Source organism: Bos javanicus, chromosome 5 (genome assembly GCF_032452875.1).
Source record: "Bos javanicus breed banteng chromosome 5, ARS-OSU_banteng_1.0, whole genome shotgun sequence".
Lineage (NCBI taxonomy): Eukaryota > Metazoa > Chordata > Mammalia > Artiodactyla > Bovidae > Bos > Bos javanicus.
The window spans coordinates 31194892-31209384 of NC_083872.1; the positions used below are offsets into that span (position 1 = coordinate 31194892).

Below are 14493 nucleotides of genomic sequence, written 5' to 3' on the forward strand. Positions count from 1 at the left end.
GGGAAAAAAAGCCACATTTCATGAATGGTTCTGAGATAGAATTACAAAGAATCAATTGCATGAACCCGCCCCTCTTTTATTGAATCCTCTGTAAATTGCATAAAGAACGGAGGCTGTTGAGGAAATGACATATTTCTTTTATACTGTAAAGAAAATCAAATTCAAAACAGTGTCTCTCATTCCAAAAAAGGAGATTTTTATACTGTATCATGGTCCAAAAGTGTGTGATTTATTTCATTATTAAATTTTTGAAAGAAGTATTTTCAATGAGCTACTTATTAATCCTTATACTTCCCTATGACATTTAATTCCTATTTTTGTTAAGTGTATCTCTGGGTTCAAAAAAAAGCTTCAAGTCATCCTTAATCCTGTGTCTCTTTACTGAAATATACTTCTATTTGCAAAAAGGGTGTATAAAAATAAGATAATAAAGACTATTTTTCCTATAAAATATGCAAGAAATAGGTAAAACTATTTGTGTCGGGTCTTGTTTTTTCCTAGAGAACACTACTGCAGCAAATTTGAACAAGTAAAGCAGAGCTGGGGCTGGCAGCCTAGAAAAATCCATGGCTGCCACTGTCACACCACAACCTGCAGCAGCTGTCTCAAGTCCCTCCCTCCCACGCCCAAGCACTGCCTGCCAGCCCAGCAGGAATGAATGGATTCTGCAGAGCACTATAAATGGTGCTGCAGATCCTGAAAATCTCTTGCTAAAAACCAAAAGGAAAAATCATCTGCCAACTTCGGGGGCCACAGCAAACTTCTTTACCTCTGAAATTTCATTAGCAACGTCAAATGTACCCAGTCCAGAGTCATATTCTGCATTGTACATCTTTGTTGATAATGGAAGCTTTCTGAGTAGCAAAAGAATGTTACTGCAGTCCACTTCCTTAAGCAAAGCCTTTTGTCCCAAGAGGCAATTGAGCAACCACCAGAGTCTCTAATTGAACAGCAGCTGTATGAGGCTGGCTACAATTCCCACAGTTAGAAGCCCAATCTTAGAGGAGGAGAATTTACTGAATTCACATAAGATTTACATTTAAAAAAAAAAATGCAGTTATTGAGGTGACATCTACACAGCTGTCCATGGGAGGAGACAATATTAAAAATGGTCTTCTTTTTTACACTATACAACTCTCTTCCTTTCTAATGTGGTGTCCCAGTAATTTTTCTCTTTCCAGAAGACAGAACAATGCACAATATAACTGCATACACAGGTAGTACTAGCGTCTAAACATAATTCTCTCTCCTTGTATTTTCTCAATTCTATATTAGAAAAGATGATTCATTTTAAGGAACAATACACGACATAAAATATATTAACATAGACTTCTGGAATATTTCTAGTAGAGTAAGTATGGTATGTTCATTAGATCTGAATTATCTTCATGTTAGAACTATTTGTGTGCTTCCATAGTTAGTATGATTGTTCTTTTCATCTACTGTTTTTGTTTAGCTTTTAGGGAGAGGGTGGCAAAAGAAGGTCTGAAAAAAAATTACTTGAACTTGAGAAACCATTTTGGATGGTTATTGAATAATTTTTTAATTAAAAAAAAAACACACATTTACCCAAGCCATTTTAAGCATCATTCCCATCTTCTCTTCTACTTTATTTTTAAAGCATTAGAGATACTGAATCTTCACCGAATGTGGGTTTAGTACACTTTGAGGGAGAAGCTGAAAGTAATTTTCCATTAAAATATTTCATCTCAAGTTCTGCGATTAAATGTTGGGAGAAAAGTCTTTACATTGATGATTTTAACTGCAGTTTGAGGTTTAAACAATATAAAATCACCCAACTCCAGTTCTCTTTCTCTCCCTCCCCCCACCCCTTCCCAACCCCACCCCGTAATGGATGCTCGGCTGACTGTTTTGCTCGGTCTCTTTGTCTGAAGGATGCAAGCAGTCTATGGATGCTAGGGGAAAAGGGGTGGGGGAGAGATTACCTCATCCCATGTCGCATGCACCAATCACCACTCTTCTGTCGTGGCTCCTCTGGGCAGATTGAGGGGTCTGGACCAACAGGAAAAGGCCCCAGCCCATCCCCATGGTGACCGAGTTGTATATAGGGAGCCGCAGACGCCCATGTGCCGCAGGTTCTCTTACATCGACCGCCTAAGAGTCGCGCTGTAAGAAGTAACAACCTCTTCTCTCCGCCATCTGCTCGGCAGCCGCAAAACAGCAACTATGGTAAGAGTGTCTCCTCCGGCTCTTTGTGACGCTGGGTGGGTTCAGCCTCCCCAGGGTCTCCTTGGAAAATCTTAAAACCTTTGTCCTTTACAACTCGTTTGGGTAAGAGTAGCTTTACACTTTATTTGCGAGGTTTAGCTTTGTCTGCGGCCGGGCTCCCCGCCGCAGTGCGGGGTGCAGGAGCCCCGCCACGACTGAGTCCAGGGCGCGGCTGAGCCGTGAGGGGGAACAAAGGCGGCGCCTAGGGAGGTTTTGTTATCCGAGCCCCTGGCAGCCGCATGCAGCAGCCCATCTGTCGGTCACGAAAGGGGCTGGAGCAGGCAGGGCGGTCTTGGCGTCGCCTGCTCGGCCCCCGTGTGCGCACGATAGTCGTGTGACTCGGAGAGGCCTTTCCTCGCGTTGTTCCCCGGGGACAGGGAGAGGCGTCGTCGACCGAAAAGACGTGGGTCGGTGGGTGTAGCTGGGAAGAAGACTCGGGGAGAGAAGGAAAGGGACAAAGCGGAGCCTGAGGTTAGTATTAAAAAAGGATCCCTCGCCAGTTCGTTGGTGTTTTAGAAAGACACCCATGTATTAACAGGGAAAATGGTTAGTTTCTGTGGCGGCCGGCGTCGAGGCGGCGCAGGGGCGGAGTTGTTTGTTTCTGCTTCTCTGGCCTTGGAGCCGCTGGGCGGGGTTCGTCCTCACTAAGCCTCCTCTGTCAGAAAGACTTTTAACAAGCCTTTCATCTTTGCAGAACCGTAGGCGGTAAAAGGTTTTTCATTCACTGTCAAAACTTAGATTAATTTTTTTTTTTTTTCCCTTGAGGAGCGAAGTCACAATTCACATGACAAGCCCTTTAATGTCTGGTCTGGGGCCGCCCCGCCCTGGCTGACTCCTGTGTGTGTCTGTCTCGATCGCACATTCAGCGAGAGAAAAAGCCGATTTTGTGAGCCAGGGTGCTCTAATGTGGAGGACCCAGGGAAACGCCCTTCCCCGCTCCCCGCCCCGCGCCGCCCAGCCCCCGTTTGTCAGTGACTAGACAATGGACAGACAAAGGAAGTTGTACCGTAAAGGCTACGGAGGGGACACTCTCTACTGAATGTAATGAGTATGAGTATTCTGTGGTGGGTACGAAATTTCAGAATGAAAACATTATTTTGTTGTTTTATATAAATATTTCATTATTCTTTCACTGGGCTTTAAGCTTGGTAGCTTTTCATGTTCTATTTATTTCTAGTTTAGGAACTGTTGTTTTAAAGATACTAATAACTTTTCAGTTTTTTGCAGTGGACAAGATTCTGGGAAAACTTTTTTAAATAATGAAAAGGCTGCAAAGAAGACTTACACTCTTGTGTAGCTGTCTTTTGTTCTAGTGCATCTTCTTTAATTCATTTCAATTTAGGCATATGGTCCCAGGCTGGGTCAGAAGAGGAAAACTGGCAGATAGCACAATGAGATCATGTAGGCAGTTGCTGGAAATAGAGCTTGCTCTGTTAAATAATGTAGCAGATAGTACAGACTGGCACCAGGCACAGCAAATGCAGCAATGCAAGAGACAGTCCTTGTTTAGCTTCTATCCCCTAATACTGATGGATTCTGCAGATAGACTGCAGAAGGGTGTGGCTTCTAGCCTCATCTGCAGTACAATGTCCATATAGAAATACCAAGTCCTATCAGAAAAAATGTTCATCTTTAAAGGTGAAGGAGGCAGTAATAATGATTCCAATTAACTAGTGATTGAATTTAATTCATTTTACAAAAATTTTGTGCTTGACTTTTTTAAATATGAAAAATCTTCTATTCGAGTATGGCTGTTGGAACAATTGGCTTGCACCATGTGCTTAACTGTGCAGCCTTATTATTCAGACCACACCCATCTGCAGCATTTGTAGCAAGTGCTTTTCTTTAACTGTTTCTATTATGTTAGGGATATGACCTTAAATAAATTTGAAGAATACTTGTATATTACTAGAAATTGTTTGGAAATTTATTGAAAATTGAAAATGCTAATATAACTAATTTGACAATTTTTCTCTTTTCCTTCCCACAGCGTGAGTGCATCTCCATCCACGTTGGCCAGGCTGGTGTCCAGATCGGCAATGCCTGCTGGGAGCTCTACTGCCTGGAACACGGCATTCAGCCCGATGGCCAGATGCCAAGTGACAAGACTATTGGGGGAGGAGACGACTCCTTCAACACCTTCTTCAGTGAGACAGGGGCTGGCAAGCATGTGCCCAGGGCAGTGTTTGTAGACCTGGAACCCACAGTCATTGGTGAGTTGACCTCAGTAGCTTCAGTGAGAATCCTGGGGGTCTGGGACAGGAGGTGTGTCCTGTGGGCTCCACTGATAGCCTGGGGTGGAGCAGACTTGTGTGGGTTGTTAATGATGGGTGGCTGCTTCATTTTCCTTTTCCAGATGAGGTTCGCACTGGCACCTACCGCCAGCTCTTCCACCCTGAGCAGCTCATCACAGGCAAAGAAGATGCCGCCAATAACTATGCCCGGGGTCACTACACCATTGGCAAGGAGATCATTGACCTCGTCTTGGACCGAATTCGGAAACTGGTACATTTATTCTCAAGAATAAAGTAAATTAAAAAAAAAAAAGAATAAAGTAAATTAATGAACCTGAGAGATTTGAAATATGCTCTTTTTTTTCAAAAACAACTGAAATGCAATAAAGAGTAAGGTTAATTATTCCTTTATAGTTTTTTTAAAGTTCAATTAAAATATGTACTATTTGATGTCATTTGATAAATATTCACGAAGATATTTTTAATAAAGAAATGCTGAGTAGTTTAAGAAAGGTCTACATTTTAAAAGTTTCTGTCAAAATGCAATCTCATTCTTTGGAATTAATGTGAAAAGTGAAAATCTTTACTATGATGACATCACAAAGAGCAATAACTATGTTTTTTCTATTCCTCTTTTTTCAGGCTGACCAGTGCACAGGTCTTCAGGGCTTCTTGGTTTTCCACAGCTTTGGTGGGGGAACTGGTTCTGGGTTCACCTCCCTGCTGATGGAACGCCTCTCAGTCGATTATGGCAAGAAGTCCAAGCTGGAGTTCTCCATTTACCCAGCCCCCCAGGTTTCCACAGCTGTCGTTGAGCCCTACAACTCCATCCTCACCACCCACACCACCCTGGAGCACTCTGATTGTGCCTTCATGGTAGACAATGAGGCCATCTATGACATCTGTCGTAGAAACCTCGACATTGAGCGCCCGACATATACTAACCTGAATAGGCTGATAGGTCAAATTGTGTCCTCCATCACTGCTTCCCTGAGGTTTGATGGCGCCCTGAATGTGGATCTGACAGAGTTCCAGACCAACCTGGTGCCCTATCCCCGCATCCACTTCCCTCTGGCCACATACGCCCCTGTCATCTCTGCTGAGAAAGCCTACCATGAACAGCTTTCTGTAGCAGAGATCACCAATGCTTGCTTTGAGCCAGCCAACCAGATGGTGAAATGTGACCCTCGCCATGGTAAATACATGGCCTGCTGCCTGTTGTACCGTGGTGATGTGGTTCCCAAAGATGTCAATGCTGCCATTGCCACCATCAAGACCAAGCGTACCATCCAGTTTGTGGACTGGTGCCCCACTGGCTTCAAGGTTGGCATTAACTACCAGCCTCCCACTGTGGTACCTGGTGGCGACCTGGCCAAAGTACAGCGAGCTGTGTGCATGCTAAGCAACACCACAGCCATTGCTGAGGCCTGGGCTCGCCTGGACCACAAGTTTGACCTGATGTATGCCAAGCGTGCCTTTGTTCACTGGTACGTGGGTGAGGGCATGGAGGAAGGAGAGTTTTCTGAGGCCCGTGAGGACATGGCTGCCCTTGAGAAGGATTATGAGGAGGTTGGTGTGGATTCTGTGGAAGGAGAAGGAGAGGAAGAAGGAGAGGAATACTAAAGTTAAAATGTCACAAAGGTGCTGCTTTTACAGGGAAGCTTATTCTGTTTCAAACATTGAAAAGTTGTGGTCTGATCAGTTAATTTGTATGTTGCAGTGTATACGCTCATATACAATTACTGACCTATGCTTTAAAACATGATGCTTTGTTACAGACCCAAGCTATCCGTTTCTCCGATGGGTTTGAATAAAGTATTCCCTGTCTTAAATGAGCTCAGTCTTGTGTTTTCTATTCAGGTGTCCAGAAATTTTTCATGTATTCAGTACGTTGAGAAGAAAGAATAACTATTGACTGTAGTTTATACATATTTTACACAGCAACTTGCTTTTTAATTTTAAATTGTCCTAGTATATTACAAAATATAAAATACATATCTAAAAATTATCATTAGATGTAAATCAACTGTACTTCAACTTTAAAAGCTGATTTTTTAAAAAGGTGAAGAATACCATTAGATAACATCCATGCTACTCTTAAGTTTTGACAAGCATAATAGTTAAATTCCTAGTTCTTTGAGAATTTATATCTAATGCACAACTAAAATCTGGTTGACTGCTGAGTCTCATGCAACTCAACAGATAAAATAGTGGCTACTCCAAATGCATCGTGGGGCTTATAAGCCGATTTTCCTGTGCCTCATCTCCTTGGCAAGTGTCTCGTGCCATCACACTTTCTCTGCCCTGGGTTCTAAAAAGATGTCTGTTCTCTCCAAGCAGTTTCCTACTATACTAGACCTCGTTCTTTACTTTCTTCTCTCCAAACTTATTTTCAGCTGAATATCACATCGGAACAGCCTGATACATTTATTCACTCTATTATATACCTGAACTTTAACTCTCAGAGGATTTTCTTATTTTAATATGAGCCAATAACTTCAAAAGACAGAATTCTAATAGTGTAATTGTAGGCGACAACCAACATGGTGAAAGAAAGTTTTGGACTAAGGACTTCAGCAACAGAGGTCAGCTGCCAGTCCAACTGACGAAAAGGCTAAGAACCCAGGAACAGCAAGTTGTCTTGTGCCATCGTGTTACCTTGTTCTGGGATAATACCCAGTGACGATGAAATGATTTTCTGGTATTAACTACCTATTTAATCTATTTTTTTCCTTGGCACTGCAAACTAAAGGGTGAATTGTATTGTAGTGCTATAATCAGTTTAATGTAAGTTAATAGAAATAAAAATAGATCAACTAATTTGAAAGTCAATTCAGTATTCCTTAGCAGTTTTTTTTTTTTTTTTAATATTTATCTGGCTGTGCTGGGTTTTAGTTGTGAGATCTCCGGTCTTCGATGTGGATGTGGGATCTTTAATTGCGTGGGGGATCTTTAGTGGATTCATAGTTGAAGCATGTGGGATCTAGTTCCCTCATCAGGGATCGAACCCTGGGTTCCCTGTATTGCAAGCGCAGAGTCTTAGCTACTGGACCAAGAGGGGACTTCTGCTCAGCAGTTTTAACTAAAGCTAATGGAAACAGATCTGATGCACAAAAGTAAAAGGTTTTGCTCATTCAGATAAAAAACTAGTGTGGAAATGAGATCAAATGTCAGCGTTTAATTTACATTCCCAGCATATAGCAAAATATGATACATGGTAGATGTACAATGGTCATTCGCTAGAAGAGTACAGTGTAAGATAAAATAGGAACAAATACAAAAATCATTGAGTTAAAAAAACAAATATTGGTACTTTCCTGGTGGCACAGTGAATAAGAATCCACCTGTTAATGCAGGGAACACAGGTTTGAGCCCAGGAGGATCCCACATGCCACGGAGCAACTAAGCCCGTGTGCCACAACTGCTGAGCTGGAGCTCTAGAGCCAGAGAGCTGCAACTACTGAAGCCCACTTGCCTAGAGACGGAGATCTACAACAAGAGAAGCCACTGCAATGAGAAGCCACACGAAGAGTAGCTCCCACTCACTACAACTAGTGAAAGCCCAAATGCAGCAATGAAAACCCAGCACAGCCAAAAATAATTTTTTTTAAAGCAAATATTGTCTCATTCCACTTATGAGATAACTAGAATGGTCAAATTCATAGAGACAGAAAATAGAATAGGAGTTCCCAGGGCATGGGGGGAGCATATAATGGGAAGTTATTGTTTAAAGGATACACTATTTCATCTGGTTTGAAATGATGAACAGTGGTGATGGTTGCACAACAATGTGAATGTACTTAATGCTACAACTTCAACTGGACATTTAAAATAGGTTAAAATGTAAGCAACAGGGATATATTGTATAGCACAGAGAAACATAGCCATTATTTCATAATAACTTTTATTTTTAGTGAAGTGTAGTTGAATGCCAAAGAATTGATGACTTCAAACTGTGGTGCTGGAGGACTCCTCAAAGTCCCTTGGACAGCAAGGATATCAAACCAGTCAATCCTAAGGGAGATCAACCCTGAATTCACTAGAAGGACTGATGCTGAAGCTGAAGCTCCAGTATTTTGGTCATCTGATGTGAATAGATGACTCATTGGAAAAGTCCCCGATGCTGGGAAAGATTAAAGGCAGAAGGAGAAGAGGGCATCAGAGAAAAAGATGGCTGGATGGCATCACCCGATGCTATGAATATGAAAACTCTGAGAGATGGTGAAGGACAGGGAGGCCTGGCATGCTGCAGTCCATGGGGTCACAAAGAGTCAGACATGGCTGGGCAACTGAACAACAAAAACAACATAGTTGATATAATATTTTATAATAACTTTATTATTTTATTTTTTATAATAACTTTAAATGAAGTATAATCTATAAAAATATTGAATCTCTACATTGTACACCTAAAACTTCTATAATATTGTAAATCACCTACATTTCAGGATTTTTAAAAGGTTAAAATAGTACATTTAATGTTTGTAATATCTCACCATGATTAAACAAACAAACAAACAATGGAAGCATAAACCAAAACAAATTTTTTAAATTACCTGTGAGGGAAAGGAATATGGTCTAGCCAGTCTTCTTTGAATGTATTTGTTGTATCATTTGACTGTAGAAACATGTAACTGTATTATGTATTATACAAATGAATTAAATCAAGGTGGAAAAAATATCTGCCAATCAAAAGCAAAATGAAACAAATCAATCTAACCAAGTATGAAGTTGGTGGCTTATTTACAAACTGGAGGATTATTTCAAGTGACTTTAAATCACAGTATTTTGGGATTCGCTGGTAGTTCAGTAGTTAGAAGTCCATGTTCTCACTGCTAAGGGCCCAGCATTTAATCCCTGGTTTGGGGGAACTAAAATCCCACACACTGCAGGGGGTGGCCAGAAAAAAGAAATAATTTGATTGTATATCCATTGTAAGTATATAGTCTAAGGAAGAAAAGGAACTCCAAAACAAAATCTGCTTTCAGTAATCATATTTCTATTAACTATTGATATTGTTATTTAGAAAGTATTATATACCAGAATAAATTAAATAATTCATTAGTATTATTAATAAACAAAAATCTTCAGTTCAGTTCAGTTGCTGAGTTGTGTCTGACTCTTTGTGACCCCATGAATCGCAGTATGCCAGGCCTCCCTGTCCATCACCAACTCCCAGAGTATACCCAAACTTATGTCCATTGAGTCGGTGATGCCATCCAGGCATCTCATCCTATGTTGTCCCCTTCTCCTCCTGCCCCCAATCCCTCCCAGCATCAGGGTCTTTTCCAATGAATCAACTTTTCGCATAAGGTGGCAAAGTATTGGAGTTTCAGCTTCAGCATCAGTCCTTCCAATGAACACCCAAGACTGATCTCCTTTAGGATGGACTGGTTGGATCTCCTTGCAGTCCAAGGAACTCTCAAGAGTCTTCTCCAACACCACAGTTCAAAAGCATCAATTCTTCAGCGCTCAGCTTTCTTCACAGTCCAACTCTCCCATCCATACATGACCACTGGAAAAACCATAGCCTTGACTAGATGGACCTTTGTTGGCAAAGTAATGTCTCTGCTTTTTAATATGCTATTTAGGTTGGTCATAACTTTCCTTCCAAGGAGTAAGCGTCTTTTAATTTCATGGCTGCAGTCACCAACTGCAGTGATTTTGGACCCCCCAAAAAACAAAGTCTGACACTCTTTCCACTGTTTCCCCATCTATTTCCCATGAAGTGATGGGACCAGATGCCATGATCTTCGTTTTCTGAATGTTGAGCTTTAAGCCAACTTTTCCACTCTCCTCTTTTACTTTCATCAAGAGGCTTTTTAGTTTCTCTTCGCTTTCTGCCATAAGGATGGTGTCATCTGCATATCTGAGGTTATTGATATTTTTCCCGGCAATCCTGATTACAGCTTGTGCTTCTTCCAGCCCAGCGTTTCTCATGATGTACTCTGTATATAAGTTAAATAAGCCAGGTGACAATATACAGCCTTGACGTACTCCTTTTCCTATTTGGAACCAGTCTGTTGTTCCATGTCCAGTCCTAACTGTTGCTTCCTGACTTGAATATAGGTTTCTCAAGAGGCAGGTCAGGTGGTCTGGTATTCCCATCTCTTTCAGAATTTTCCACAGTTTATTGTGAGCCACACAGTCAAAGGCTTTGGCATAGTCAATAAAGCAGAAATAGATGTTTTTCTGGAACTCTTTTGCTTTTTCCATAATCCAGTGGATGTTGGCAATTTGATCTCTGGTTCCTCTGCCTTTTCTAAAACCAGCTTGAACATCTGGAAGTTCACGGTTCACGCATTGCTGAAGCCTGGCTTGGAGAATTTTGAGCATTACTTTACTAGCGTGTGAGATGAGTGCAGTTGTGTGGTAGTTTGAGCATTCGTTGGCATTGCCTTTCTTTGGGATTGGAATGAAAACTGACATTTTCCAGTCCTGTGGCCACTGCTGAGTTTTCCAAATTTGCTGGCATATTGACTGCAGCACTTTCATAGAATCATCTTTCAGGATTTGAAATAGCTCAACTGGAATTCCATCACCTCCACTAGCTTTGTTCGTAGTGATGCTTTCTAAGGCCCACTTGACTTCACGTTCCAGGATGTCTGGCTCTAGGTGAGTGATCACACCTTCGTGATTATCTGGGTCGTGAAGATCTTTTTTGTACAGTTCTTCTGTGTATTCTTGCCACCTCTTCTTAATATCTTCTGCTTCTGTTAGGTCCATACCATTTCTGTCCTTTATTGAACCCATCTTTGCATGAAATGTTCCCTTGGTATCCCTAATTTTCTTGAAGAGATCTCTAGTCTTTCCCATTCTGTTGTTTTCCTCTATTTCTTTGCATTGATCGCTGAGGAAGACTTCTTATCTCTCCTTGCTATTATTTGGAACTCTGCATTCAGATGCTTATATCTTTCCTTTTCTCCTTTGCTTTTTGCTTCTCTTCTTTTCACAGCTATTTGTAAGCCCTCCTCAGACAGCCATTTTGCTTTTTTGCATTTCTTTTCCATGGGGATGGTCTTGATCCCTGTCTCCTGTACAATGTCACAAACCTCCGTCCGAGGTCAGGGGCGGTGGCCGATAGGAGCAACTGCACGTCCAAGGAGTAGCAGCTGCGTGGGCGCAGGAGGGCTGAGAGGAGCTACTCCACATTCAAGGTCAGGAGGGGCGACTCATCCAAGGTAAGGAGCAGCTGCTTCGCTTTGCTGGAGCAGCCGTGAAGAGATACCCCCACGTCCAAGGTAAGAGAAACCCAAGTAAGATGGTAGGTGTTGTGAGAGGGCATCAGAGGGCAGACACACTGAAACCATAATCACAGAAAAGTAGCCAATCTGATCACACGGACCACAGCCTTATCTAACTCAGTGAAACTAACCCATGCCATATGGGGCCACCCAAGACAGACGGGTCATGGTGGAGAGGTCTATAGAATGTGGTCCACTGGAGAAGGGAATGGCAAACCACTTCAGTATTCTTGCCTTGAGAACCCCATGAACAGTATGAAAAGGCAAAATGATAGGATACTGAAAGCGGAACTCCCCAGGTCGGTAAGTGCCCAATATGCTACTGGAGATCAGTGGAGAAATAACATCAGAAAGAATGAAGGGATTGAGCCATAGCAAAAACAATACCCAGTTGTGGATGTGACTGGTGACAGAAGCAAGGTCTGATGCTGTAAAGAGCAATATTGCATAGGGACCTGGAATGTCAGGTCCATGAATCAAGGCAAGTGGTCAAACAGGAGATGGCAAGAGTGAACGTCGACATTCTAGGAATCAGCGAACTAAAACGGACTGGAATGGGTGAATTTAACTCATATGACTATTATATCTACTACTGTGGGCAGGAATCCCTTAGAAGAAATGTAGTGGCCATCATGGTCAACAAAAGAGTTCGAAATGCAGTACTTGGATGTGATCTCAAAAACGACAGAATGATCTCTGTTCATTTCCAAGGCAAACCATTCAATATGACAGTAATCCAAGTCTATGCCCCGACCAGTAGTGCTGAAGAAGCTGAAGCTGAACAGTTCTATGAAGACTTACAAGACCTTTTAGAACTAACACCCAAAAAAGATGTCCTTTTCATTATAGGGGACTGGAATGCAAAAGTAGGCAGTCAAGAAACACCTGGAGTAACAGGCAAATGTGGCCTTGGAGTACAGAATGAAGCAGGGCAAAGGCTAATAGAGTTTTGCCAAGAGAACGCACTGGTCATAGCAAACACCCTCTTCCAACAACACAAGAGAAGACTTTACACATGGACATCACCAGATGGTCAACACCAAAATCAGATTGATTATATTCTTTGCAGCCAAAGATGGAGAAGCTCTATACAGTCAGCAAAAACAAGACTGGGAGCTGACTGTGGCTCAGATCATGAACTCCTTATTGCCAAATTCAGAATTAAATTGAAGAAAGTAGGGAAAACCACTAGACCATTTAGGTATGACCTAAACCAAGCAAAAATCTTAAAAGTTATTATAATTATATGACATATGTTCAAGAAAGTAGAGATACAGAAAAAACTTCTGGAGATGAAAAATATATCTGAGATTTCAAAAAAAATAGTAAATGGGATAAACAGAGAACTTACACCGTGGCCCAATGGTTAGGATTCTGTGCTTCACTGCAAGAGGCAGGGGTGGGGGAATGAAGATCCCACATACTACACAGTGTGACCAAAAACAAAAAGCTGAACAGTAGATTAGACACCACAGAAGAAAAGGTCAATGAATTGAAGATATAACAATAAAAAGTATCCAAAATGAAACAACAACAAAAACAGAGGGAAAAAAATGAACAAATATATGGATGTTAATTAGCAGGAGCACACTGAAAGATGACTAAGCATTTTTAAACAGTTTGTAAACCGTCAAGAAAGAGATTTTAAACCTTTTGCTTTTATATTTTCTCAATTACAAACTACTTTTAACATAAACTGCAATGCTATAAATACATTTAAAATAAATTTTATAAATTTATAAGGAAATACTTTTAATATTAGAATTTAAATAACTTTAAAACACTTTACTTTTATATACTATTTATTTTAATTAATTTTCTTTTTTTTTTTTTTTTGCCATGAGGATTGTGGACTCTTAGTTCCCCAACCAGGGATTGAACCCCCAGAGAACTCTCAGTTTTACTTTATTTTTAATTGTGGTAAAACACACATAGAATAAAATTTACTATCTTAACCATTTTTTAAGTATACAGTTCAGTAGTGTAAAGTGCATTCACAGTTATGCAATCAATCTCTTGAATTCTTTTCATCTTGCAAAACTAAAATTCCATACCCATTAAACAATTCCCAGTCCACCCTCCCCCAGCCTCTGGCAACCACTGTATAAGGAAAGAACAAATCTGGACCATACTGGACCTGTTTCTTTTACTTTAACCTTTGTATTCTACTGCTGCTGCTGCTGCTAAGTCACTTCAGTCGTGTCCGACTCTGTGCGACCCCATAGACGGCAGCCCACCAGGCTCCCCTGTCCCTGGGATTCTCCAGGCAAGAACACTGGAGTGGGTTGCCATTTCCTTCTTCAATGCATGAAAGTGAAAAGTGAAAGTGAAGTCGCTCAGTCTTGTCCGACTCTTCTCGACCCCATGGACTGTAGCCTATCAGGCTCCTCGGTCCATGGGATTTTCCAGGCAAGAGTACTGGAGTGGGGTGCCATTGCCTTCTCCTTTTGTATTCTACTACTTTTGCTATAAGTTAAAAATGTCATGGGAATTCCCTGGCTGTCCAGTGATTAGGACTCTGCTTTCATTGCTGAGGGCACAGGTTCAATCCCTGGTCAGGAAACTAAGATCCCATAAACTGTGCCATGTGGCAAATAAACAGTGTTACCTATATCCTGAAATAGACACAATATTTCATCCTCTAGGCTCTGACTTTTAAAGATATAAATCTTTTCTATTCATATAGAGATAAAAAGTTTCAGAACAAAATATACAAATAGCTCATACAGCTCAATGACAAAAAACAAACTAACCTAACTGGGCCTGCAGGGCCCATAAGAGTCTGC

General features: G+C 41.3%; 1 protein-coding gene across 1 annotated transcript; it reads left to right on the forward strand.

The window, feature by feature from the left end:
* Positions 1–1893: 1893 nt before the first annotated feature.
* LOC133247434 (tubulin alpha-1A chain) lies at positions 1894–6298 on the forward strand. Its single transcript, XM_061416234.1, has 4 exons — positions 1894–2190; positions 4220–4442; positions 4586–4734; positions 5106–6298. The coding sequence occupies exons 1-4, from the start codon at positions 2188–2190 to the stop codon at positions 6084–6086; spliced, it is 1356 nt and encodes a 451-aa protein (XP_061272218.1). The 5' UTR covers positions 1894–2187; the 3' UTR covers positions 6087–6298.
* Positions 6299–14493: the final 8195 nt, after the last annotated feature.